The 26,423-nt window shown below is 59.6% G+C and overlaps 1 protein-coding gene across 1 annotated transcript; it reads right to left on the minus strand.

Moving 5' to 3' along the window:
- On the minus strand, nt 1-26,132 carry VOLCADRAFT_103265 (uncharacterized protein; the record flags this gene model as incomplete). Its single annotated transcript, XM_002947125.1, has 45 exons — nt 1-156; nt 1,377-1,571; nt 1,893-2,822; nt 3,125-3,281; nt 3,589-3,692; nt 4,115-4,324; nt 5,047-5,160; nt 5,767-5,919; nt 6,103-6,235; nt 6,699-6,765; nt 8,114-8,147; nt 8,254-8,320; nt 8,629-8,843; nt 9,114-9,428; nt 9,793-9,865; nt 10,309-11,044; nt 11,527-11,749; nt 12,131-12,253; nt 12,907-12,969; nt 13,135-13,251; nt 13,792-13,911; nt 14,320-14,670; nt 15,156-15,275; nt 15,595-15,634; nt 15,957-16,137; nt 16,399-16,535; nt 17,160-17,248; nt 17,739-17,888; nt 18,328-18,513; nt 18,951-19,062; nt 19,188-19,280; nt 19,648-19,745; nt 19,982-20,054; nt 20,270-20,391; nt 20,866-21,192; nt 21,529-21,666; nt 21,802-21,948; nt 22,361-22,510; nt 22,906-23,172; nt 23,647-23,838; nt 24,450-24,537; nt 24,765-24,895; nt 25,647-25,761; nt 25,822-25,913; nt 26,079-26,132. 45 exons carry the CDS (start codon nt 26,130-26,132, stop codon nt 1-3), a joined length of 7,758 nt encoding a protein of 2,585 aa, XP_002947171.1.
- Nucleotides 26,133-26,423: the final 291 nt, after the last annotated feature.

Raw genomic sequence — 26,423 nt, forward strand, 5'->3', positions numbered from 1 at the left:
TCAGTATTCGTCGTCTGAAAAGTCGCTGTCACCTTCGTAGCACACCACCGGCTTCTTCGGAATGCAGGCCGCTCCACCGCAGCCGAGGTCGCGGCGCACGTGCACCTCGTCCAGCATGTACCGCTCAGCGAACTCTGCCACCTTCATTCCGAACGGCTGCGATGCAACGGGGCAGTACGTATACGGCATGCACAGCACGTTCAGTACATGACAATACATATTATGTTCGTACATCGGTGCGCATGTATGGAAATGAATTCAATTTGGACAGGGAGGAGCTTCCAGTACGCACTGTAATGCTGGCAGGAGTGATAAAAGAACTTCTCTTCTTTGTAGAGAGGCCCTAAGTTAGCAGTATGGCGCATACGCAACCTCGCAATCTCGCTCTATAGACGGCACTGCCGTATGTAATTAGGTCAGGTTGTTAATGAAGGTAGGACTAATTGCAGACTTAAGACCGGGGGGGGCGACCTGGCGGCTGATATTGTGGTGCCCTTCGCTGCCGCTGCCCGTGCTGTACGCGCCCGTCCGCGCACTAAAAGGCCGGCGGGGTGAAGCGGGTCACCGTGGTGAACGCCCTTTCCTTGTTCCATTCCAGCGACCCATCTTGCCTCGTTAACTGTCCTGCTGCTGCCTCCCAATCTCTTTCCGGCCGCAGCCCACGTAGGGCCCTCCCCTTTCGAGCGAGCTTTGCAAAAACACATCGCCCCATGCTGCTGTTGCTGTTGCTGCTCGCCCGCTTGCGGTGACCGATACAATTAAGAGGTACATATCGCACCGCTCGATGGAAAGAAATCGAATCTAAAGACAGCTATCTGCACAGCTATCGCCAACGCATGGGAACCGCCAACGCATGGGAACACAACACACACGGCAGGAAACGGCAGGATGCGAAGTATAGACACACATGCAAGTGTAGACACACATCAGCTCCACACACAGCGAATACGCTAATAAGGCGCGGCATAGTGTCCCTAGAAGATTCCAGGATTGATGACGAAGACAAGGTATGAAAATCCAATTCCTTGCCATGGACATTGATGGATTAGTTCATAGTGACCTGCAATCCGAGCCGGAGTAGAGTTGATGCCACCGTTGATCCGGATGCTTGTTTATCTTGATGCTGGTGGTGGCGGTGCATAGCCAGGAACAGTCACTGACTTTGCAGAAGTCGGCATGGGTGAGAAGGATGAGGGTGGTGAGGACTGCGCGGGTAGTGGCCAAGGGTGAAGCCATAACCCCCCTTCTTCACACTAGTACCTTGACATACATACATACATATGGGCGAGTGTAGATAATACATAATAGGCGTGCAGAGCACGGCTCGGCACGGCGTGCCCGAGCCCCAGCAGCTGCAAGTCCATGGTTCCCATTACCTCGAGTTTCTTTTTAAGATTGGTTGCGTCACTGCACCAGTGCATGAGCCCATCGTCCATCCACGCCCTGAAGACGTCCTTCAGTTCCTCAAGCTGCGCCGCACTAATACGGGGACCCCTCCTGCGCCCCGATGCCATGCAATTCGCGCCACGCAAGGAGCCTGCCGGGGCCCTAGCTGGCGGCGACGGCGGTGCCTGCGACGGCAAAGGTGGTGACAGTGACCGTGGGTGGCGACGGCGAGGCGCATTTCTGCTGCGTTCTCTCCCGCCTAGGTGCCTTTGCGGTGAGGGGGAGAACTGCTCGCCGCTGCTCCCGCCGCTGTCCCTGGATCGGCTGCGGTGGCGACTACTTCTGTGCCTGGCGGCGCTGCTATGTGGGCGGCGCAGTGAAGGGGATCTCCGGGTGCGGTCGTGATGCGACCCCAACCCCAACCCCAACCCCGACGGCGACGGCGGCGGGGACGGCGACGGCGATGAGCGCCGGCGGGACGGCAGCTGCTGCAGCTCCGGCTCCACTTTGGTTTGCTGAGACCGGGTCTGGTGCTGGTGCTGGTGGCCCACGACGGGTGGCTCAGCGGGTGCCTCTGTGGTCCTCCTGCGGGTCGACGGGTCACAGATGATCGACGGCGGCAGTGGCGTGGCCGAACACGGCTGCGCTGCTGGTGCTGCTGGTGCTGCTGATAATGGTGATGGTGATGGTGGCTTTGACTCTTCAAGCAAAGGGTTGTAATGACTGCAGTGATGGTCTGCTGGCGGCGCTAATGGCAACGGCGGCGGCGGCCGGTGAGAAGGCGGAGGGTGGTTCAGGTACCATGCAGCGGGCGGCAGCATCCCCAGCGGGAAGCCCAGCCCAGACGTCGCCGAGCCCGCAGCAGCTGCAGCGGCAGCAGCGGCTGCTGCAGCTGCTGCAGCGCAGTCCTGTGGGGGTTGTTGCTCCCGGGCTGTGCTGCGCCAGTATGCCCGGGTCACCACCAATGTCTCCTCTTGCTCTTGCAGGTGCTGGTGCTGGTGCCAGCAGGATGGCGCGGTCCCCGTTGCGGCTGCAGCCATCGCTGCCTCCCTAGACAATAGGCCCGCAGGGTAGACCCCAGGAGGAGGAGGAGGAGGAGGATACACCGCTGCTGCATAGTAAGGGGCAGCATATGCCGCCGTCGGCGGCGGTATTGGCATTGCCGCCCCCGGCGGCGGCGGCGGCGGCCAAGATACCGATGGCCGATGGCTACTTGGGTCAGCGGAATGACGTGCTGGCGGCGCTGTTATGGCCTGCGGGTGCTGCAACAGTGCTGGCTGCGGCGGTGGTGTCGCTGCTGCTTGGCACGGCGCCGGTGCTGCTGCCGGTCCTGCAGCTTCTGCTGCAAGTTGCGGCTCCAGCTGCATCATCAGCAAGAAGCCCTCGTTCTGCAGGAACTGGCGGCGCTGCTCCTCCGGGAGTACGGCAGCCAGCACCTGCAGGTCAAAGGTTGGGAGGAGGATATCACGTATGTGGTGAGTATATACACCTAATGTGCGTGATGAGTTATGTGCGTGATGAGTAAATGGATTGGTCATGACCACGACAACGAACATATGTGGGCACCTGCTGCCGCTGCCGCTGCCGCTGCTGCACGAACGACATACAGCTGCTAGTCCCTAGGCCCTGCACGAACACTGGACCGCACATATCTCCCCTAAGGGCCGACTCACGTGAAGCGATCGTCACTTGCACTGCTGCCGCTAAGCTTCAATATGTACTATTGCTCTCGACTTACTTTGCACGCCCAGCCGCATTTGCTTGATATGAGGAACACCGTCAAGTGGCGCCCCCGCAGGGGCCCTACGTGAAAGGCCACAGACGACTCCGCACAGAGAACAGTGTCCGGGGCAGACTCCGTGAACAAGCCCTGCTCCTGGAACTGGTGCAGCATCCTGAGAGCGAACGAGCGAGGGAGAGAAGAAACACGCGAGGGAGCGCACGACACGACAGGACACGACAGGACAGGACAGCGCACACAGCGAACATCCATCACAGACGGACAAATGGTACGGCCTTATGGTACGCAGCCGGCAAGTGGCCTGGGCCTCATCGCCGGAAGGGGGGGAAGGCAGGGGGAAGGGGGCAGGAGGGAGAGGGCAGGGGGGAGGCAGCCAGTTGCAGCGCAGGAGCTAGCTAGCAGCTGCTCGAGCAGGGCTACAGTATGGGGCCCAGCAGCAGCAGGCTAGGTACACTGCGCACCTGTCCAAGTCAGGTCGGTCGTGGAACGTGAGTACCCCGACTTCTGGAATGATGTGCTCGTAGCGGGCCAGGTGGTTCTGGAATCTCACTGCAGGTGCAGCGCGCTGCAACGGGGGCGGGGGGGAGCGGCAGGTGCTAGCTAGCGGTAGGCGCGCAGTAGGGTGCTGTTTAGTTGGTACGGCTATCCAGCTCTCAGCTCTGACGGCACATGCACGTGAAACACACGCGTTTCTGGTGAGGGCACACTACGGCGGCCTGAAAGGGACTGCAATCCGTGGACAGACAGATAGACAGACGGGGTGACGGGAGGGCAGGCCGCCCGGCATGATGAGCGAACGTCCGCGATATCCTTCCTTACACCTTCCTGGCTCGCATCTCTCTCTCTCTCATGCTCTCCCCGTTCAACCATGCGGGGCAGGGCAGGTTTCCTTTCACAAGATGTACAAGCGCCGGCAACCACGACCGACAGCCGCACCAGTACGCATCACGATCGATTGCACCCATGCATTCCTAGCCAGCAGCTCACCACCGGCTTGGCGGGGTCGATGAAGAAGGGAATATTGACATCGGCCAGTATCTCCATCGACGCGGACCGCCGCGCGGCTGCAGCTGCCAAAGCCGCGCTCCCCTCGCTGGAATCCACGGGCACCACCACAATCGATGCGGCCCAGATCTGTGCACTCTTGAGGCGCACGGGCGGCTCCCCCTTCACGCACAGTTCCAAGATACCCTTCCACTGCGTCGAGGCGCGGCATCCAGGCGGCGGTTACATATTATACATTTATATGAGATATCAGAGATACATATGGGCTAAAGGGTTGTGGAGTCGAAGAGCGAAAACCCCAAGTCAGGCAGCAAGAGCAGGCGCCGTGCGCACACGGCACTGTCCAGCACGACTACTGCTCAGCACAAGGGACCACCTTGTTACGCAACCTGATGCCATGTCTGTCTGAGGGGGTGAGTGCTTTGCGTGTTGTGGAAATAACAATGGGGGGCTGCGTTTGCGGGGGCTGCTTCATTCATTCGAACCTTCACGTCAGGAGATCTCTGCGGCGGCGGGGTGGGCTGCCGTTGCGGTTGCCGTTGCGGTTGCGGTTGCGGTTGCTGTTGCTGTTGCGCCCATTGCAGTTGCGGTTGCGGTTGCGCCGATTGCGGTTGCGGTTGTGGTTGCGGTTGCGCCGATTGCGGTTGCGGTTGCTGTTGCGCCCATTGCAGTTGCGGTTGCGGTTGCGCCGATTGCAGTTGCGGTTGCGGTTGCGGTTGCGCCGATTGCGGTTGCGGTTGCTGTTGCGCCCATTGCAGTTGCGGTTGCGGTTGCGCCGATTGCAGTTGCGGTTGCGGTCCCGGTCGCGCCCATTGCAGTTGCGGTTGCGGTTGCGCCGATTGCAGTTGCGGTTGCGGTTGCGGTCGCGTCCATTGCGGTTGCGGTGGCGGCTGCGGTTCGCGGTGCGGTTGCACCCTCCCTCCCTCCCCCGCCGCCGCCTCCTTCGAAGAGCGCCAGAGGTGGAAGCACTGGAAGTCCTCCGTGGAGGGCACTGACTGGCTCTCGGCGCGAAGACGTTGCAGGTACTCCTGGGGGGGTGCGGGGGGTCAGCAACACGACATTACGTGAGGTATCATCGCACTCAGCAACAATGACCGGGTGACCTCTGCAGACAAGAAGTGGAAAACATAATGACCCGCATAAGGAGGATTCACATAACGTATGGGATGAAGTTAGCCATGACCTCAAAACGTTACCGAAGATATATCTTAGCTTATCGTTTAAAGGAAGTAGGAAAGGTTGGTAATGCCCGTGGTGTAGGATCGACGAATCTGAATGCGGACTGGCACTCATTTACTCGCATGCATGGGCAGGGCAGGGGCAATGGCCGAGGACAAACACACCGCAAACATCCTCTTCTGCCAGCCCAGCCGCTTAACACACCCACCACCCCACCCCACCAAATCCCACCTGGTCTACCCACAATGATGGTCGACATAGGATAGGACATGCCCCGCCCTTAAACACACAATTTAGTAACATCTGGTCAAGTGACCTGGTAAACATGGATTCGGCTGAAATGCGCCATATCAGTTAGGAACACAGACCCCTGCGCTAACCACCTTCACTGCGCAACCCACCCACAACAACCCATATCACCGTCACCGCCACCCCCCGTCGACGTACATCCACACCTCGCGCTTCTGATTCAGGCTTTCAGCCTTCAAACGGACTTCCTCCGGCAGTTGAACGTTGCAGGCCCCGGAGCGCCCCAGAGCTTCAGGATGTAAGACGCCATGTTGATTTAACAACAGAATGAGCTGCCTCAGGTAATCCAGATACTTGAGCTGCGGGCAGAGGGATACAAGTGATGCGACGAAAAATGAAATAGGACAAATGCATATAAAGGCTCAAGGGAGCAATCAGCAGGCGGCATTCGAGGGCAGGTTCTCGAGTCCAGATCTCGTTGTAGAGGACTCCACACACGGGCCGATGTGTGTGTGTGTGTGCATGCATTGCCTTACACCTACCTGTACTTTTGACAGCTTGGCTAGGCGCAGCTTCGTTTGCTGCCGCTGCTGTCGCTGCTGCTGCCGTTGCTCCCCCGCCACCGTGTGCTCCACTCCACCACTGCGACCTCCGTGTGCAGCCGGCTCTGTATGTCTGTTTGTCCGCCCGTGTATACGTATCGCACCGGTGGGCGGGCGGGCGGGTGCATGCGAGCGCAACAAAACCACGTCCCCAAATCAGTTTTCTTGGATGCTCGCGTGTCTCAACTTCACCGGTGGTCGTCATCACGGCAGCAATGCAATGAGTCGTCATTGGTGGCCTTGTACCTCTACGCTAGAGAGGGCTACAGCCCCAACTTGCTTAATCCGCCTCATTTCCTCATTTCTCAAACATCAACAGTCTGGGATTCATTATTACACCAACCAGCATCTGGATCCGGCAAGAGTTATTACTAATCAATCTGCAGTGCCGAGGACAGACATGTCTGGGCGCGTCGAGGACTTGGAAGTTTCCTCTCTCCAAAAAAGGATATCACTTTTTCATGTCACAGTGCGTTCCATCTCCCAGCAGCTCCTGACCAAGGCTGCTTCTAGGAGTGTGTTTGTGGTCCACGCACCTGCCGCTGCTGCTGCTGCTGCCCCGCGGGGCCGGCGGCTGCGCCGACTGCAGCGCGGTTTGCATTTCTGCAAAGGCAGGGTACATACGGCGGAGTGCTTTTACGGGAGCGAACGCATTCCAAACCGATCGTCGTAAATAGGTCTTGGCTGATATCCCTAGCGTGGGCAAGCTCAACTCGGGCTGCCTCGGGCGTGTACTGCGACGACTCGGTCCCGGTGGTCCCGGTGCTGTTATAGCTTAGCTGGTGGATTTGGAAAGGACCGATATGCCAGCCGCCGCAGAACATCGATCGACTGCAGGATTTTAGTTGTTGCTGCATCATCAGTTGCGACCTCTGCGCGGTCCAACAGCAAAGCTCTCGGAATAGCGACTGAATATGTTAATTCACTGCCTCTCCAGGAAGCAAGCAGGCGTTACGGTGCTTTGCGGTCGAGCGGTCCACCTGGTCCAGGCTGGCACTTGTTGCCCAGGCAAAAGCAACGCAACATGTCCTGTCATTTGAAACGCTTTTTTTGAAACGCTTTTCAGGGCATATAGCGTCTATAAGCCGGCTGGGGACGTCCTATTATCGCTAGCCAAAGGACAGGCAGGGTGTATGCTGGACAACGGATCCCGGAACGCGCCCAGCATTTGCCAAGCAGAAGAAGACAGTGCCAACTCAGTCATCGATAGGAAAATTGCGTGAATTAGCATCGCGCGGCTAGCCGTGCTGGGCAACGGGAAGAGGCAGGTGGTGGGCTGCCGGCCGCTGCAGGGAGCTGGATGTGCGTGAGCAAGCTTTCGCCTTTTTCACTCCCTCAGCCACGCATCACGCACCTCTGTCAACGTGCCGGCCAGCGGGAGAAAATTTGCAAATTATAAATTCCTATGCTGTGCGGACGCACAGGGATGCATTACCGCCACATTACCACAGGGATACGAAACTGCCAATTTGCTTCTTCCTTCGGGTTCGCCTTCGTTATCTACAAAATTGTTGGCAAGCCTCGACGACGCTTTGCCGAAAACAGCCCTTATATCTGGGGATCGCTACCTACCCATGGGTCCGTAATTGGCGTCACTTAACTGCAGCGAAAAACATGTGGGCAGACGAACCTTACTTTTGCAACGCAACCTGACTGGGGACTCATGCGATTGATGGAAGGCTTGTTGATGCATAACTCTGTCGCCTGGCAAAGTCTCGCGAGTCCTTTTTGCCTCACAGAGTTCATTACAGTCCGATTTGAGTGAAGCACAAGGCAAGTCGCTTATGGCGGGCCCCCCAACATAGAAATGCACCAAACGGTACCACCAAACGCGCAACCCGGCCCCAAGAGCGTCGACAGTCCACCCCCATAACCGCTCAGCACATGCAGCACGCCCATAGTAGTCCGTCCTAGTCTTCGTAATACCGAAAGAAGCCAGCCGGCCGCCTACCGGCCACCTCGCCGTCGCGCATCCGGTGCTGCACCTGACCGGGCAGGGGGCGGCAGGGCCCCGCCGCCCTGACCTCCCACCCCGCGCGCTCCGGCACCTGAGGTTCCGCCAGCGCCGCCAGCGCCTCCTGTCCCGCGCACTGCAGGCGCCGGTGGTAGCGCAAACCCGCCCCTCTCGTCGTACTCAATCTCCGTATCGGCGCCGCTCCTGCCACACAGCGAGAGGGGGGGGCACCACGTCGCATAACACATGGTCAAGTACACCGAGGCCATGGCCAAACGCCTCCCCTCACTGTTCCAGCAGCACGCATGGCGAGTTTTTCCATGACACGAACCCAAGGGAGATGAAGACATGTGCAGCAAATAGCAACAAATGTGATGAGGTATGGGCCGACCTAAATGCTTCGGCTCACGCTGTCATTCCTGATACAGCCTAGCCCCATACACGACGCTGGTGACTCCTCGCGCGCGCACATCCCCATGCACGCGCTCTTATCTCTGTCCTCGTGCACGCACCTTCGGCCGGCGGTTCCAACCTCCGGTGTTATGCTGCCCAACCGCCCAGAAAGACCGCCGTGGCCAGGGCTGCCGCCGACCCCGCCGACCCCGCCGCCGCTGCCTCCCTCCGACTTGCCGTCCATTCTCCGCCGCTTCCCGCCACCATCTGCCGTGTCGCGCTCCCGGTCAGCGGCATCTTCAGGCAACCCGATGCGGCGATTGCCGTGGCGATCCTGCGACGGTAAAACGACCCGCTATCATATTTGTGGGTTTGCGTGCTTACACACGCAACGGGAAACATACGCGCCCAGGGACGAAGAACAGGTCGCCATAAGCTCATCACATACAACAACACCAGTACAAAAAACAAGTCAATACAAGCCGGACCCACCCGATCCCCCTCTCCCACCCTCTTCGCTGCCCAATCAGCCTCTCACGCGCCGCACTCCGCCCCATCCCACTGCGACCTCCTCCCCTCCTTCCCTACCCAGCCGGCCACCCACCCTGGACCGCTCCGCGGAGGATGCCCGGACTTCCCGGTCCTTGGAGCTGCCGTTGTCCGCCGGGCCAACCCCCACACGGCCTCCACTGCCCTTGACATCACTGCGCTCACGGTCGGCCTTCTCCACCGCAGTCGAGGAGCCCGGGACCCTCTCCCCACGGCCATCCTTGTTATCTTTGCTGTCACCAGCCGCGCGATCGCGGTCCGGAAACACCGCCTTGGCCGCCGCACGCGCCTCCTCCGCCTTCTCAGCTCGCTCCCGCTCCTTTTCCTCGCGCCGGCGCTCCTTCTCCTCACGTCGGGACTCGTCCTTGTCCTGGGAGAAGCGAGAGCGACAAACAGGTGGCAGCAAACGGGACTGGCCGAGTCGGGGCACAGTCGCGAATCTTAGGAAAGCAAATCACGAATATGGGCACGACAATGGGCACAATGTGCACAACGACAATGGGCACAACGACAATGTGCACAACGACAATGGGCACTGACCACTGCGATGCACTTTGGGCTCTTGTGCGTCACGAGTGCTTTTGTTATTGCGGCCTCTGTTGTTTCCCGACTACCATGACAGCAGGTAGGTACTGTCACCTCCCGCAGCGCAACGTCCTCCACCTGGGGAGGCCCCGTTGGGGTCCCCGGTGAGGAGCCCCACCGGCCGCGGTGATGCTGCTCGCGTGCCTCACCTCTCTGTCGCCCTTCCCCCGCTCCTTGTCTTTGTCTTTATCTTTTTCCTTGTTGCCACCCCGCTCCTTCTCTCTGTCGGGCAGGCAGGCAGGTAGGCAGGTAGGAAGGCAGGTAGGAAAGCAGGTAGGCAGGCACATAGGCAGAGGCATGCTTTGGTTCAGAGGGCAGAAAGAGGGCGCAGAAACCTCCGCGCCAGAGAGGGGCGGAACAGATCGGAACCGGAGGGGAGGGTAGTCGCTCGTCGAGGCCCAGCCAGTATTAACAACAAAGAGACCACGCAACAGATCGCTCCCCGGGATTCAGCCCACGGCCACGGCCGAACACCAGCACGGCACATTAGGTCGTCTCCCGCTCCGGTCATCACCATTTGGCCGTAAGTCTGTATGTGCGCTGCAACCCACAACAAACATCGAAACCCGCAACACCGGGAACATAGCGCCCACCTGCGGAAAAATCGATTGGGTGCTACATAGTGAGGCTCTCATCCGCATTCCTCTACCGCTTAAAGAGCGTACATGCCCTTTTGCAGGCTCCGTACTTGCCTGTCCTTGTCTTTTGACCGCTTATGTTCTTTGTGCTCCTTCTCCGACTTGCCCTCGCGCCCGCCGGACGTCCCGTCCGCGCCAACACGGCCGCTGGTCTCGGAGCCTGCCCGACCGCCGGCCTCGGACATTGTATCCGTGCCATCGCGATCACCACCGCTGCCGCCACCACCGCCAACCCCTCGGACCTTGTTCCCCCCTGCAACGTTGGACCGAGTGTCGTCAGCTGCTGCGGCCGCGGCTGCTGCAGCACCACCCGCCTGAGCTCCAACACCGCTCTCGACACGCTGCTTTTTCAAACCACTGCCTACGTCAGCGCCAGCGGCCGCTTTCTCAGCCTTCTCAGCTACCACAGCCGGGGCCTCGGCCTTGTCGCCGTCAGCCCTCCCCTCGCCTCGGGGCCGCTTCCGCACGGTTGCAAGACCGCGCCCGTCTTTAGCATCCCCCGCGGCGGCGTCGCCACCGTCTGCCGCGCCGCCCGCTGCCGTGGAGACGCCACCTCCGCCACCGCCGGGCGCCGCGGCTGACTCAGGTGGGCCTGCTCCTCGGGGCACAAAGGGCTTGGCGGCGACGTTGAGCGACTTGTGGCCGCCTTCACCTGCGGTTGGTGCCGCCGCCGCGGCACTGCCCCCTGCCGCCGCTGGCTGGCCGGGTCCGGCAACTGGCCGGGTGGTGCCCTTGGGTGCGGCCGCCGGCGAATTCGCGGCACCTGCTGAAGAAGGCATGTGCAGAAGGAGGAGACGGAGAAGCGAATGTCTCAACATCAGCCGGCCTACATGCTTGCGTGCCTGTGCTTGTGGTGCCGTAGGTGCCCCGGTCGTCGATCCCACGCGCACGGCTGACCTGCGACGCCTCACCCAGGCTGTATGGTGGTGGCTCTGGAGGCAGAACCCCCGTGTCATACGTAAGCAAGGAAACATCGCAGGGCCGCCAAAGGGCTGTATCCATGTGCACACTGGTGCACTACTCCTTACAAAAGCCAGCCCCAATCCGCTCCGTGACAAAGCTTGCACGTGCTGGGCCCTTTCTCTAGCTGAGCCTGCACCAGCCCTGTGCACCGCCACCGCACAAAACCGGTATGGAATCGCGACACGACACAAGACGATACGATACATTGTTCGACTGAGTCCGCCGCGTGTATGCAGAAAGGGGCCCCACTCGAGCCCTGCTTTAACACATCCACACTCCCACCTCGGCCCGCCGCGCTACTGGCCATGGCACGTTGCCGCTCCACCACCTGCGGCCCACCGTACTCCAACTGTGACATCATGCGGCCTGGCTTCTCTGCCTCACGGCTAAGAGCAATGAGGTAGGAGCGGGCCATGGTCTTGATGTCCTCGCGGGGATCCTCTTTCTGCAGCTTCTCCACCCACTGACGGAAGGAGTTGGCGGAGGGTACCGTACCCGGCCAAACCTGGAGGAGCGCGGGATGCGCGACAGAGGAAAGCAAACGTGGAATGGGGGTAAAATGGCGGGAAGAGGGACAGAGGGAGGGGGCACTTGAACGTTGGTGGACGAAGGAGGCGATTCAGTCGCAAGCTACAGTCTTCATGGATTCTTGGACCCATGGATTCTTGGAAAGAAGAACTTCAGCGGGGAGCGGGAGGCGAAACAAGATGGTTACGGCAACGGGGACTATGGAGCCGCAGGGCTAACGGGGCCGGAATGACGGACATGATAGGATCGAAGCGGCGGAAGCCAACCTTCTTCTCTTGGTGGCAGGCAGTGGCCGAGAAGCCCTCCCGTCTCCGGTCGCCTTATACACGGGTTCCCTGGCCCCCTTTTCCCTCCTCACCGTAACCAGTCGGCCCATGACGGACAACGCGTTGGCTATCTGTGTGTAGTCCCCGCTCTCAATGGAGGCTCGGAAGGTGGAGCTGATGATGCCGTGCCACAACATCATCTTGGACTTGAACACCTGTGGGAGCATTGGCGCAATGCCGCAGGGCGCGAGATTAGTAGAAAGATGACATGGAGGGCAGTAGGCCGGCAGCAGCAGCAGGATGAGGAGGAAAAGGTCGCGGGCCCCAGGAGTTGGCATAATAGGCAGCGGAAGGAAATAGGCCTCGGCAGGAGGAAGTGCTTCGAAAAGTTGCCAGTAGGGAATGGTGGTGGTGTTATTGTTCAGTGTGCGGATGACTGGAAGATCTTCAGACGGCCAGCAGAACAGCACCCAGCGGAGATACCGCAGTGCTGGAGGCCACTCCTGGAGGCATTCCTGCATCTTGGATCAGCTAATTTTCCACCATTAAACGCTCACAGACATGCATGCACAAATCCGTAACTCCTCCTCCTCCTCTTCATGATCAGAGATAAATGCGTGACGCCCAAAGACGAACCATGAAGCCCAGCTGGATTCGCTTGGATTTAACGCAAAAAACCACCAGTCGAGTCGCAGCAACGGCAGCAGAGGCTGTACATTCTCCTTCCCACCCACCCTCCCTCTTGTAGCGGCGACACCCACGCCACCTTCTCACTCATCTGCAGACCAGCGGGGACCCGCGGAGCCCCCGGATCCCTCGCTCAGTGAAATAAACCCCCTTGTTAACTTTGTACAGCGCAACTACTCACGTTGTGCGGCTGCTTGACGTTGGCAAGTGCCGCAGTCTTGCGGACGCAGTCATCGTTGAACAGCTGCAAACCACAGCAGGACAAGGAGGACGGGAAGAGGGGTGAGAATGGTTGGCCATAGGGCGGAAAGGTGGTAAAGGGGGTTCAGAGCTAAGGGTGGACCTCAAGCGGCCCACACACATACCAGCCCGCACACCAGCCCCATCCTGCACCCCCCTGCGCCGCTACCTTTTCATCTCGGTGCCATGCCACCAGCTGCTTTAGCATCTCAAACAGGAACACTCCAAAGTTGTTGGCCTCCACCTCCGTCATGGAGCGCAACACGGGGATGGTGGCGCGTAAAGTCTGAGGGCAAGACAAGAAAAAAAGGGCAGCATCAGCAACACAAAGCAATGGTAATGGCAATCAGGCGCTGCGTGGCATGGTGCTTTCAGAGTACCGTAGTATTCCCCGAACCAGCCACACATAGCGCGTCACTCTGTGCTAACCCCCTCCGCACAGCCTCACATACTCGCATCGTCAACATCCATATGCAGAACCTGCACCAAGACACGCGCGGGCCATGGCGCCGCAAGATCTTCAGGGCAGCCAACTTCCAAGCTGCTGCTGACAAGGATCCAGCAGGAGATGGCGTAATAGCGGCCTCATGTTAGGACTACCCACATATTGGCACAGTCTTCAGGTTGTCCGAGCCGGATAGCAGCCCCTTCCCCCTCGCGCGGCTGTCCCTTCTGGCGGTCTTTCCGTCAGGACCCACAGGGGGCATCCGCCTCTGGGCACTGTGTGAGATCCAAGGTCCGGCACCTGCCTGTGGCCGACGTCGGGCCCGGCCAAGTGATGCAACGCAGGCACACAAACATGAACGCGCACGCACGTGCCACTCACGCTGTCCAGGAAGGGTATGAGTGAGAAGTGGCGGACCTCCATGTGGTGCAGCAGCAGGATCAGCCGGGCGCAGTACACGGCGTCCATGGCGCTGAACAGGATGCGAGGAAGGAACATCTCCTGCAGGGGGTGGGGAGATCCAAAAGGCAAGGTGCGTTGTCCCGCGACGGGAGGTGTCCAGGGGCATCAGGCGGTAAAGAGACAAAACACCGTGACGGGACACCTCCCTTGAGGTCCCCAGAACACGTGAATGGGTGGCCGCGACTGGTATAAGTCGCACCGAGTGACGGTATATGTGAGACATCTTTACACATAAATCTACCTTGCGACGTGGTTATGGCGTTGATGGCTGCGGCCATGTAAGAGCCGGGACACAGCGCAACAAACCATACAACACACGACCCACAGCACCTCAAACCAATCCACCCCACCACGCGACCTGGAACAGGTGTTCTTCTCTTCGTTCCACTTCATCTCCCCCGCCCCGCCCGGCCCTGGGCCACCCCAAAGGGACATACACCCACCCACCTGAGCCACTGCGTAGAAGGCCGGGACGTTGCGGGCGGGGGGCCGAGCTGGCCCTCCCGGTCCCGCAGCATTTGCCCCTGACGCCATAGCCCCGCCGGCCGCACCAGAGGGAGCTCCCTTTGGTCCATTCGCCGTCGCGGCAGCGCCAGCCGCTGCCGGAGCTGCTGGCTTCGACGCATCCGCCCCCTCCTCTTGCTGCTGCCCAGCCTGCTGATGCTGCGGTTGTTGCTGCTGCGGCGGCGGTGCCCGCGGCAGGAAGAAGCCGGCACGCTGCAGCACCAGCCGTTGCTTCACCTCGTCTACGTGGCGCCGCCGCTGCTCCAGCTCTGCGGTGAGGCGGGACTGCTTCTCCTGGGGGGCCGGGAAAGGCAGCAGCGGGAGCCGGAGCCATGCGCAGTCAGCAGTAGGGGACGCAAGAGCTGGAAGCACGCTACAGTTAGGGGCCCGGCAGCGCGTGGACGCACAGGGGTTTTGGCGGACCCGGGAATTCAGGGCAGCAGCAGCAGGATGCCCAATAGGATATCCACTAGAGTGTTTGGATTGTTGTGGTCCGGGCATGGAAACGTAAACCCAGCCCGGGCACTTGGCGCTACGCTTGGCTGTTTGCAGAAGGACCGCAGCGATCCAGCAGATGGTAGATGGCAGGGATTCACCGATCTGTCCGTAAACGCTATCAGCCACTAGGGCCAGCCAGCTGGACCCACACACTCACTCCGTAACCCCTCAGGACGCCACATGCTGCCCAGCAGCAGATCCCCACGGCCATTTTTCGAGGACAAGTGCAGGACCAGTCGCACACCACGCAAAGCCCCCAGGCGTCGCACCCGCGACCTCACCTGCAGCGCCGCCTTCTCCACTTTGTACTGCTCGTACTGCTGCTGCAGGTTGTTCGAGACGTAGCCGCTGTTGCTCTGCAGCCCTGGCCGAATGTAGTTCATGTAGTTGTTATCTAGGAGCTGCGAGGTGCCGTAAGCGGTGGGTGAGGCAATATTGGTAAGAAAATTCGCTGGATATCCAGAGGACATACATGGGCCGCAGTTAAAGTAGGGTAGTTCCCAATACGCGTCAGATGGTGACCTTTGGAGAAAGGCCGTCACAAGGTAGCTTTATAAGTTTCTTGACGCCAGATAAAGCAGCCGAGGTAGGAGGGAACAGGACCCACGTCGGCGGGGGGAGGCCTCATTCAAATTGGATACTGGGCAACACGCGCGCCTGCATCACTCCACAGCACACTGCATCAGGTATGGCCCCACAAGTACCCCAGCCCTCACCTACCTGCAGCTGGTCCTTCACATTGGAAAGCTCCTTCTCGTACCTGCGGCCGGAAAAGAGGGGAGCCAGGTAGGGGCGCAGCTGAAGGTTCAAGACAGAAGTGAAGAAGTTGGCACATATAGCAGGACCCCTCCCAATAAGCATAACGTCGGCAAGCATGCCACCGCGACCTGCTGTCCTAGTCTGCAGCCTTCCTTCACTCCTCCATCAGTATCCAGGACTCTATCTCTGCCCTAGCCCAGCCCTGACGCGTCTATTGCACCGCATCCTCCCTGCACAGCCCGACTGTAGCCCCCGCAGACGTCGACTGTGCACCTACGGCCCTGATCACACCTCCTCGTCTGCCTCCCTCTGCTCCACCTCACCTCTTGACCGGCACGTAGATGTCCTGCAGCTGCAGCGACCAGAACGTGGTGTACAGGTCCGGCGTGACTACCGACCACAGAGCCGAGTTCCCCGCACATGCCGGCAGACCCGCCAGCACACCGCCCCAGGTCTTGTCACCCACGCGCGGCTCCTCACGCGGGGGCGCATCGGCCGGGCCAGCTGTACGGACAGCAGGATGCCACACAAAGGAAACAGAGCCCGGCATAAATCCATTTGTAGGGGGCCAAACAAGCGAGCACAACAAGCCCGGGGCAGCCGCCCCGGAGCAGCCCCCTAGCCCCGCCAGGAGAAGCGGCTTAAAAGCGACAGGCTCCTTATTATCACTTTGGCCAGAGAGCAGCCAGATAATCGGGAAAGGGTCATTGAGCTCTTGGAGACTTTGTACACAGTTGATACCCGACCGCGGTCTTTTGCACCTACCCGCCGGCGCGGCGCCCTCCTCGCCCTCCTCCAGCTCCCCCTCCTCGGCAGGCTGAGGGGCCGCCGCGTCCAACAGCCGCGCCATGACGGGCCGGTAGATGTGCCAAACCACCTCCACGTCGATCCCGTACTCGCGCCTGAAGGGCAAGGGTAGCGGCAAGGGCGGAGCTAAGGCAGGCAAATGAAGGACTACAGGCGCACTCGCACACACGGACGCGCGTAATTAACTCGTCGCCATACACATATACCCGCATGCAGCACCGCACTTCGGCACGGACGACACGGCCAGGGCCGAATATGCACAAAGCCGCTCACAGCACGGCGATGCCTACGCCTGCCAGACTCCTAACAGCCATGGGACACACGCACACGCACACGCACATACACACCCCGACTGGACAAAAGAAAAAATAAAGAAGCATGCGGATCCACAAATCTCAACTCGCACTCGCACAAAGGCACTCGCACTCGCCAAAAGGCGCCGCGTGCTTCGGAGGCAGCGACGGTGACGGCTAGAAGCAGTGCAAGTGCGCAAGACGACGCGCTTGCAGGACCATACGCCTATGGCTTAGCATCGGAGGCGGCTTCCGTGGTACGGCTGGACACGGATCGTGCAGAATGACGCAAAAACACGCATGCCAATGCCGCCGCCTCGTGCAGTCGCCAGTTCTTTTCCGCACCAGCTCCCCCGCATGCACACACAATCTGTGCGCACGTTCATGCCCTGAACCCCGAACGTCGTCGCTCGCGGCCCGGCACACCTGAGCACGTCTGGCGTGGGCAGCATGTCGGCGTACGACTCCACCGGCAGGGCCAGTCGCAGGAACTCCGTCAGGTGCAGCAGCGTGTCCTGAAAGCAGGGAGGCAGGTGGAAATGTAGGAGATAGAAAGGCACGTGGAAGGGTGTGTTAGGTAGGAGGTACCAGATGGCGTCCAGTGGCGCAATTGGAATGTGGGGAAGAAGAGTGAGACGAGGGTGGCCCGACATAAGTCACATGCAGGGAGGCGCGGCCCGGGCTTTGGAGGACGGGCACAGTGACTCCGCCACGCACAACCGCGAAGGAAGTACGCTTCCCGCAGCTGTCAACATTCGGAGGCGCCATTTCCTTTTGGCCGCTGCAGTTGCTTTATGTGCCCGAAGCTCGCAAGGGCATACGTCATTGGCCCAGTAATCCCGCAGCACAGTAGGCGCTTGAACTCCCGGGCAGGGCAAGCCTCAAGGGCTGAAGATGATGCAGAATCCCAGGCCAGTTGCAAGGAAGGACAAACAAGGGCCAGGCGCAAGCCCACCCGCCCAGGTCGCTTCTATCCGCGATTAAGCTATAGCATAGGCACCGTACCTGGCATCTGTCGTACATGGTAGCTATGAACTTGATGAGCTTGGAGTCAGTGTGGTTAATGATGATGGACCGCTGCTGCGCCGTGAGGATGAGGAGAGGCAGCGTCAGGGAGCAGCTGCCGCCGCTGACGCCCAGCCGCCGGCTGTCGTACTGCACGATACGAAACGACGGACCAAGTGCACAGGGCCCAATGGGTGTTGGTGCGGCGAGGAGCCGCCTGGATCCGGCCATGAACATACGCGCACATGTGATACTCTTAAGGTTCAGGAGAACAGGTTAAGAGGAGGACAGGGAGAATAAGGAGAACAGGGAGGAGAAGCGGGGACCCCAAGCGCAATCCTTCGCTCAACGTCACATTACCGGGAACAGATAGAACAGGCCAACCACTTGGGCCTCCTCTGCAACGTCCGACATCCAACAACCTACACTCTCACAGCTTCATACTCAAGCATGGATACGCCCTGCAGGACAACATTTGGGTTGCAAGAGAGCATACAAGGTAAAATCCCGCGTAGTGCCCAGCTCCTTCCCAAGCCCCTCGTCCTCCTTGAGCCCAGTTTTTGCGAAGTCCCGCCCCAACCCCACTCACGTCCTCTAATGCCCTCAGCAGCCGCTGACGCCCCTTGGCCAGGTCCTTGGCGCTTGCGGTGCGACCCATGCCCAGTGCCGCGTCCGCCTCGCCGGCATCCAGCACCACCGCTTCTGCCACCAGCTCCGGACCGCCCGCCAGAGCGTCTAGCTGCTCATCGGACAGAACTGCTTCCAAACGGACACCCTGGAAAGCCGCAACAACATCCACAGCCGCAGCGAGGGGGCGATACATGGGTAAAAACATGCAACGAAGCACAGCGTGAGGATAGCGTGAGGCCGGGGGCAGGTGTAAGCAAGCAGCACGGCGGGAAGCAATGGGCTCATTGAACACACAGTCCAAGTGAAATTGTGACCATGCAAACATGCACTTGCCAGCAGCGAAAGCACCGAAACGCAGCGCCCAAGCGCGATGACCACGGCATGCAGCACCTCTGCCGGACTTGGCCACACAGACCGAAGGCCTGCGTCGTGGCTTCGACAGGCGAGTCCAAAGCCCCCGTGCCCGGGCGGCTCCCTACGCGGCGGACCATACTAGCAGGAGAGCTTGATGGCCCACGCATTATCCTTCACGCCTGCACCCAAGCCCGGGGTAGCCACCCACCCACCCACCCACCCACCTACCGTCATGGCCACGATGATCTGTTGCAGCACCAGCAGGTCAAACGAGTCCCCCCCCCTCAGCGTGTTCACCAGGAACTGCAGCACCGCGCCCACGTCCAGGTCGGAGAACCGCCTGCGCAGTCACATTCACGTGAGCCGCCGCAGCAGCATTCAATACCGTGAGTCAGGCACAAACGCAAGGGCGGCAGCAACGCGAAACGCACGCACCCTATGCCGTCACCAACACGCCACACCCACCTGCAGGCGGCGCCGGTAAACCTAGCCAGCGACTGTAGCCATCCAGAGATGTTGACACCGTCCTCCTTCACCTTGTCCCTCTCAATGGCAAGCCTGCAATGTGCAATGTGGAGAAATGACAGAGATGTGAACGTATGTGAACGTATGACAAGACGAAACCTCGCTTGCTTCCATGCTCGCTTGCTTCCAAGTACATAACCCCAATCCTCATGTTACTATTGCCAAAGATCCGGGGATAGCAGCTGTCTACGCTTGCGAGGAAGAGCGCGCTGGCCCGCCCTCTCGGCAGTGGCTGCGCCTCCTTTGTAAGGGACTGGCCGGGCTCAGGCCCGGAGGCCAAGCAGGAACAAGCGGCTTGGAAACCTCGGGCGCAACGTGGGCTGTGAACAAGCCGGCCCTCTCGTCTCCCGCATCTCTATTATCAATGATGTTAGGCCGCCGTCACGAATCGTTGGCTCACCGGGACAGGATGACAAAGGTCAGCATGTCGTAGCTGAAGGACGACAAGTACTTGAGAGCCTCCAGGGAAACCTCGATTTGGTTGTCGTATACTTCGATCTGCAACCAACCGCGGTGGTCATCCAGTTTATTCAGCCATGGCTCGCAGTAGCAGTGCCAATAGAGCAGCACGTCACAAACGAGAGCAGCACAGTAAAGCGGAATGCCAGAGCAAAAACAGATCGCGGACGGCATGGATGACTTCCAACATATTGTGAGGTTCATGCAGCCACGTGGGACGCCACCATCAACACATACACACACATATATACAAGAGACACGAGAAACGGATATACCTGCGTCACAATCGCCTCCATGACCGGCAACGGGTTAGCGTGGGCTACCTTGGCCACCATGCGCGCGTGCGGCCTGGTGTGAAGGACGCGGGGGGCGAGGTAATGAACAAAGAAACATATTTCTCCCGTGAAAGATCTGCTGTCCCAAGGGAGCTCGAGAACCCTAAAAAACACATGCAAAATACAAGAAACTGAACACACAAGGCGCGACCACAAGGATTTGAGCGGCCTTTTTGAACCTAGATCAATGTGAAACTGCAAGGCATGAAACGTCGTCTGCCCGCGCACCTGCACGCCTCCTTCTTCTTCTGAGGATCCGTGGGTAGGACCAGGCGCTTGAGGACTTTCTTGGTCTCTACGGTGGCAAGTCGCCAAGCAGCCTGGAGCAGGGGCTGAGACTGGGACAGCTCCTGAAGAGCAAAGAGACGTAGCGGGTAGCGGGCATGACAGTTACGAGGACACGACACGTGCAAAACGAGTTAGTAGGTACGTACGAAGCGGAGAGGAACATGCAAGGGCTAGGCGATGGCGTGTGCCTCAGCGACGCGGAGCGGACGAGCAGCAGCAGGAGCAGCAAGACGGTTACATGGAGGGGGATGCCATTAGCGATGCACCGGACACTTGAGGCTGGGCAGCTGCAGCTCGGGGTCCAGACGCGATTCCTGTTAACCGCAGCAAGCTAATGCCGCGCGTCGAAATTCCTCCAATTGGTTCCTCCATTGGTTCCAATGCACGCTCCTTGAAAGCTAGGGGCTGCTACAACACCCAAGTTTCGCATGTGTGTTAACGCCAAGCGTTACACGCACCGCACTGCATTGCACACGATCGTACAAAGAAACACAGATGCACATACCCGAAGACCATGCAGCCCTCTCCTGGCGTACCTTATACTCTGCATAGATGCGGTATCTGGATTGCACGGGCAGTAGTTTGACGCACTCCCAGACATCCGCCGCCAGGGGCAGATGCACCGGGCAGCAGCTAAGAGCAGGTAGCAGCACCATCGCCAGCAGCTCGTCCAGGGGCCCGTACCGCTCAGGCCTCTGGCCCATGGTGCTGCGGGGCACGGCGGCGGCCGTAGTCTGCTGCGGCTGTCCGTTGGCCTGTGGCGCCCCTGCCGTTGAGGTTATGGCTGCTGCCCCGGCCCCAAGTTCCGGCCCCGAATCATTAGTTAACGGGAAGGCGAGCTGGTAGCGCAAAATCCGCAGTACCTGTTGACACAGCCGAGGGGTTTCTGAGACACGACAGAGCAGGCCCAGCACTGCCGCCACTTCTGGCATGCCACTTGTGCCCTTCCCAGGGCAGCTAGGCGCAAGCGGAGTCATGGTGCATGGCCTTGGTGTTTTATCCACCTTGTTTAACGCCCAGAGGCTGATGTGTCATACAGGTGACGTGTATATGCGGGAGCATACAACCATCGACTGGCAGCACCGCCGGAAAGCACATGCATTTTGAAGTAGTGAGTTAAGTAGCAGCTTGGGAACAAGTTGAATGCGCTTCACCGCAGCGTCAGCTTTGCCAGCAGCCGCCTCCATCCCCGGTCTCACCTTAATGAACAGTCGAACGTCGCGGTGAATGTACAGCCCCAGCATGTTGAGCAGCCGGAGGGCCATGGGGCTCAGCTGCGGAGATGTCGCCCCGGACGGCGGCACGTCGCCCCACAGCGCATTTCTGCCCAGGACACCCTGCACAGTGCATACACAGACACAGACACACATTGTCGCAGGAAGAATGGGGCTCGGGTATGCAATCGGCATTGCGGCTCAACTCGCAGGTGTCCATTCGCACGATATATGAATGCACCCCGCGCGCTTGCCTACCTGCGGAAACAGGCTGTCATACGCGGGCGCAACCTCAGCAGCCAGCAGCCGCGACAGCGCTTCGGAAATGGGCGGGTGGGCGGCGGGTGTAGCCCCCTGCGCCACCAGCCGGTCGTGAAGCTCCACTGCCGCGTCCCAGGCACCCACCTACCGGCATGAAGGAGCGGAGTGGGTGTTACCATGTTTACCATCTTTTACAAGTGCGGCGCGAGGACACGATTAGAGGATGCGCATGGACTGCCGTGGTAACAATCACTCTTGGAAATGACATTTTGCTTGGGGGTTCTTCAACCAGGGTTCCTGGTCCCGGGCAGCAACGCTCGCAATTTTCACACGCAGGGCTGCACAGTGGCCCAAAGCGATGGCTTAAAAGAGGCAAGAGGAAGACTCGGCCGTTGAGGGAAATCAATACATGAGCCCTGAGGCTGCTCCCTTCCGGCACCCACATCCACGGTGGTCATAGAAACGCGCCAAAATGAACAGGTGGTATGGACGGGCGATGGGGGTATGCTGGTGGTGGTGATAAAACATCCGTAACCCGCCTGGTGGGAATACCCACCTGCAGCAGTGCATCCAGCAGAGCTAGCGGCTGGTTGTGGCGAGGGTCAGGTCCCAGAGCCAGGGGCCCAACCGCTGCGGAGGGATCCAGCTCAAACGAGGCCGCGGAGAGGCCCGTGCTGCGCACGTTGCGGCCGCTGGCGTCCGGCTGCTACAGCGGGGGAAAGGCGGGGGGGGGAGGGAAAGCGGCTTGAGTCAGGGACATGGCAGGAAGTGGAAGCGGCACGCACTGATCAACTTGATGAGGCCGAGACCACCCGAAGGAAGAGTGTAATAGAAACAAGTGCATGGAGGGAGGACGCGAATACAAGGGGGTCAGAGAACGCGCGAAAGTGCACCGTACCACAACCTGTACAAAAACATCTGCACTCTAACATCTGCACTTCCCAGAATCGTGGGCCCCCGCCCTCCCCAGAGTTCATGCTCTTAGTACTGTCAATTCCTGCATCAACTTCTCAAATCCATGCCCGCAGCAGACGTCCCCCTTGTTTTCCCGTTCCAAACGACCTTTCCCTCCTCTTCCCTTTCCCGCTTCTCCACTGGTACCTGGCCGCCCTTGCCGTTGCGGTCCCGGCCGTCTCCCCCATCCCCGCCCGCCGCTGCATCACCCCCAGATGCGGCGCCCAAGTTGATCTGCCCAATGTCCCCCACACGCCGCATGAGCGCCTCCCGGGCGCTGCGCTGTCCTGTCGCCTGCTGCTCGTCCGAGGGCGACAGGTGGCCCAGCAGCTCCTGCAGGCTGGTGCGGCCGGTGCGGACCAGGTGGGCGGCCACCAGCAGGAGCTCGCGAGGGGCAGGATCCCGGGAGGGGTCCTGCGCGGACGGCAACGGGAAAGCGGGGGGGGGTGAAGGGAGCGGAGAAAAGACGTGGACCCGGATAAGACACCCGTACATTAACATGGCCGCATTCGAGCCGACTGTTCGGCATCCTTTGCTTTCTAGTCTCCCCCGCCCTGCCAGACGCAACTGCAGGAGCCTCAATTTCCTAAACGAAGTTAGTCCAGCGGTTCACATCCTATGGCCTCACCAAACTCACGTTCGTTCCTTTTACCTCGTGAACCCCTTCCCCTTGGCCAGCGGCCTGCCAGGGACTCGACGGCTAGCCTCTTCCTGAGAAGCCATGCACGCCAAAGTGTCGCTTCGCAACCACTTCGGATAGACTCTTCTCCCTCGCGCCTCGTTCTGCATCATCCACCCAGTCCACCGAACCTGGCCCCCGCCCTTCCTTTCCCACCCTGACATGAATTCTTCTCCCCATTCCGAGTCTTGCCGCCACAACTGCCGCACCTGGTACTGTTCCAGTTTGAAGCCCAACAGCTGCCCTACCGCCTCGCCCTTGAGCAGCCCCACCGCCTCCAGCAGGGCAGTGTTGTGAGGCTGAGCGGCCGCCGCATCCAGCAGCAGGTCCAGACAGCGGTTGGGGTCCAGGTCGAAGGAGCCGATCAGGGACTGCAGCTCCCGGGCCAGGTAGGGAAGATCCTGTGCGGCGTTAAGGGGGCCCCGGGGGATGGGCGGGGACGGGGGGAAGATAGGGTGAGAGCTAGGTATGGGAAACTGGGAGGCGTGGGAAGAGGGAAGAATACCTGCATTATCATCGCTGAGGTGGCCAGGAAGGGAGGGTGTGAGGCTAACAGGATTCTAAGCTTGCGCAAAGCGTGGTCGGTGACGAGGTAATAATCTAAGCTAGACGAGCGTATGGGGTAAGGGCCAGCCTCCTTGCCGGCGGTTTCCCCCCCCCTACACCATTGGAATGTAGGGGGGATGCCGAAGGTGCGACGGCTCGGCTTGGACACATATGGCCCCGGTCTCTATGTGCATAAACTACTCCTCCACATCATCTTAACTTCTCCCCGGGCTTTTTCCGCAGCCTTAGCCCTAAGCGCGCCAGTTCCAGGCGCTGCCGCGGCTCATCGTCACAAACGTAATCCGCCTTATACACAGCAAAACCCACACCGATATCTCCTTTTCCGCCATGCGGCCCTCACAGTCCCTCCCGCCGCCAGGCCCCCCTCACCCGTCCAGCCGCCCTGGCCGTCCTGTCCCCCAGCTCGCTTCCTCCCACCGCCCCTTAACCCACACCAGCCACTCACCTCCTTCCCCACAGCCCCCGATCCAAAGTGGTTGTACAGGGTTACCAGCTTGGCATAACCCTCCGCGTCCTCCCGGAGCAGGTTGTACCTACATCCATGCATGACATAAGGAATTTGACATATATTCAAATGCCAAGGGGACAACTGCGGGTGTCCATTAGGGGGCCCTCAGCTGGGATCCGCAGAAACCTCTGCTAACTGTGCACCCCTCTGCGACCCGTCATAGTGACAATTCGCTGGCCGCGGAAAGGACAACAGGGTCATGCAGTCAGAGAGGAATAGACCACGGGGCCGTGGCCGCACTCAAACACTCACTTAAGGATGGTGTAGTTGAGTTTGGTGTTGTAGCGCACCGCCTTCTTGTCCCACACGCTCTTATCCCGGATCAGCCCCACGGTGTGCAGGCAGTCCGGCTCCAGAACCTGGAGCAGCTGCTTCTCCGTCACCTAGCGGACCCCAACAGCGCCGCAAACAACAACACCGTGGAACAACCAAAACCCCAGCCGGCAGCCAGCAGCGGAGGGGAGCAAAGGCAGGACGCAGCAGCACGAGGATAGGATAGGAACTGAACCATGTTGCACCTCCTTTCGTGGGCCCGCGGGACTAAGTGCTAGAAACGCCGGTGTGTCGTGGCCAATGGCAGGGCAACCCAATATGGCCATTTGCGTGACTTTCGGCATCAAACTTGTGTCCAGACCCCGACACCATCCCTTCAGCACACACAAGCACAAGCCGCATACCGCACGACCTCCCAGAACGGTTGCTGGGACCCTATCAATAAACCTGATCCGTAGCTTCCCTTACTCCCCTATCAAGCATCCCCGTTTGACCGCGTCCCACTTCGGTTAGCAGCAATTAGCCCCTCTGGCCGGGGAACCTGTCATTGTTTGACAAACTCTTACGGCCGTACTGGCTCACCGACACCAAAGCAACATTTCCCTGTTGTGCGGATGGCACAACCTTGCAGGCTGTTTTCGCTGACCCAACTTAATCGACACCCATGCGCCTTCTGCACAACGGCATAGCCCCGGCATAGCGGCCTGTTTTGAATTCAAAATTTCGGTCACGAACTAGTTAGGGCCTCTGACAAATGGAAGACACAGCCTCGAAACCCAGAACCCATGGTCTCGTGTCTGCTCCTCCACCGAGTACCGCCCCGTGTTGCCGTGTTGTGCAACAGGCCCATCATCTACTCACCCTCTTATCCTGCCAGCACGCTTTAATCGCTGCGACCAGGTTCATGCTCTCCGGCCCACGCCCAACCTCAAAGCGCACCCACAGCATCCTGCAAGTCGAGGGAATAGCCGTAATCCTGTGGCAGATAGAGGAATACGTGTGTGCGCCAGCTGTCGCAGCCTCTGGGGTTACGTACCAAAAGACGTCCACAAGCGCCTCCGCGTAGGCCGCCGGGGTTCCCAGAGGCTCGAGGGCCTTGTAGAACTCATCTGCCTCAAACACACGGCCCTGTGGAACCACGTGTGGTTTGGAACCATGACAACCCCCCATGGGTACCGTTACGGGCAGGCACCAGTTGGTCCCACGTCATATCCGCAGCGTGCTGTCGCAGACAGCATGCATCACACACATTGCGCCTTTCACAAGCAGATACGCACGGTAACAGGCGCGAACCTGTATATGCTTCAAGGTCACGCCAAGCAACTGCTCCTTGATGTCCGCCGCCATAATCAGCTGCTTTGCACAAGTTTAAGTTACTTGTATAGTTGAAGGTCCGATATGCAAAGCTTTCTGTTGTTGTCCCCTACGTTGGCGCGATCATTGGGGGTAAAAGTTCGCAAATAAAAGTAAGCCCCATACGTCATGAGCCGACATAGCTGCATCCATGTACCTAGCCGTGTCTGTACGCAGCTCTGGCTTGCGGCTGTCTATTCGTACGGCATTTCTCTCATCATTGTGAACGACCAGGCCTTAGCAATAACCTTTTTTTTCCTTGCGATTTACAGCCTATAAAATCCT

The sequence above is a fragment of the Volvox carteri genome (assembly GCF_000143455.1).
Source record: "Volvox carteri f. nagariensis unplaced genomic scaffold VOLCAscaffold_5, whole genome shotgun sequence".
In the NCBI taxonomy this organism is placed as follows: Eukaryota; Viridiplantae; Chlorophyta; class Chlorophyceae; order Chlamydomonadales; family Volvocaceae; genus Volvox; species Volvox carteri.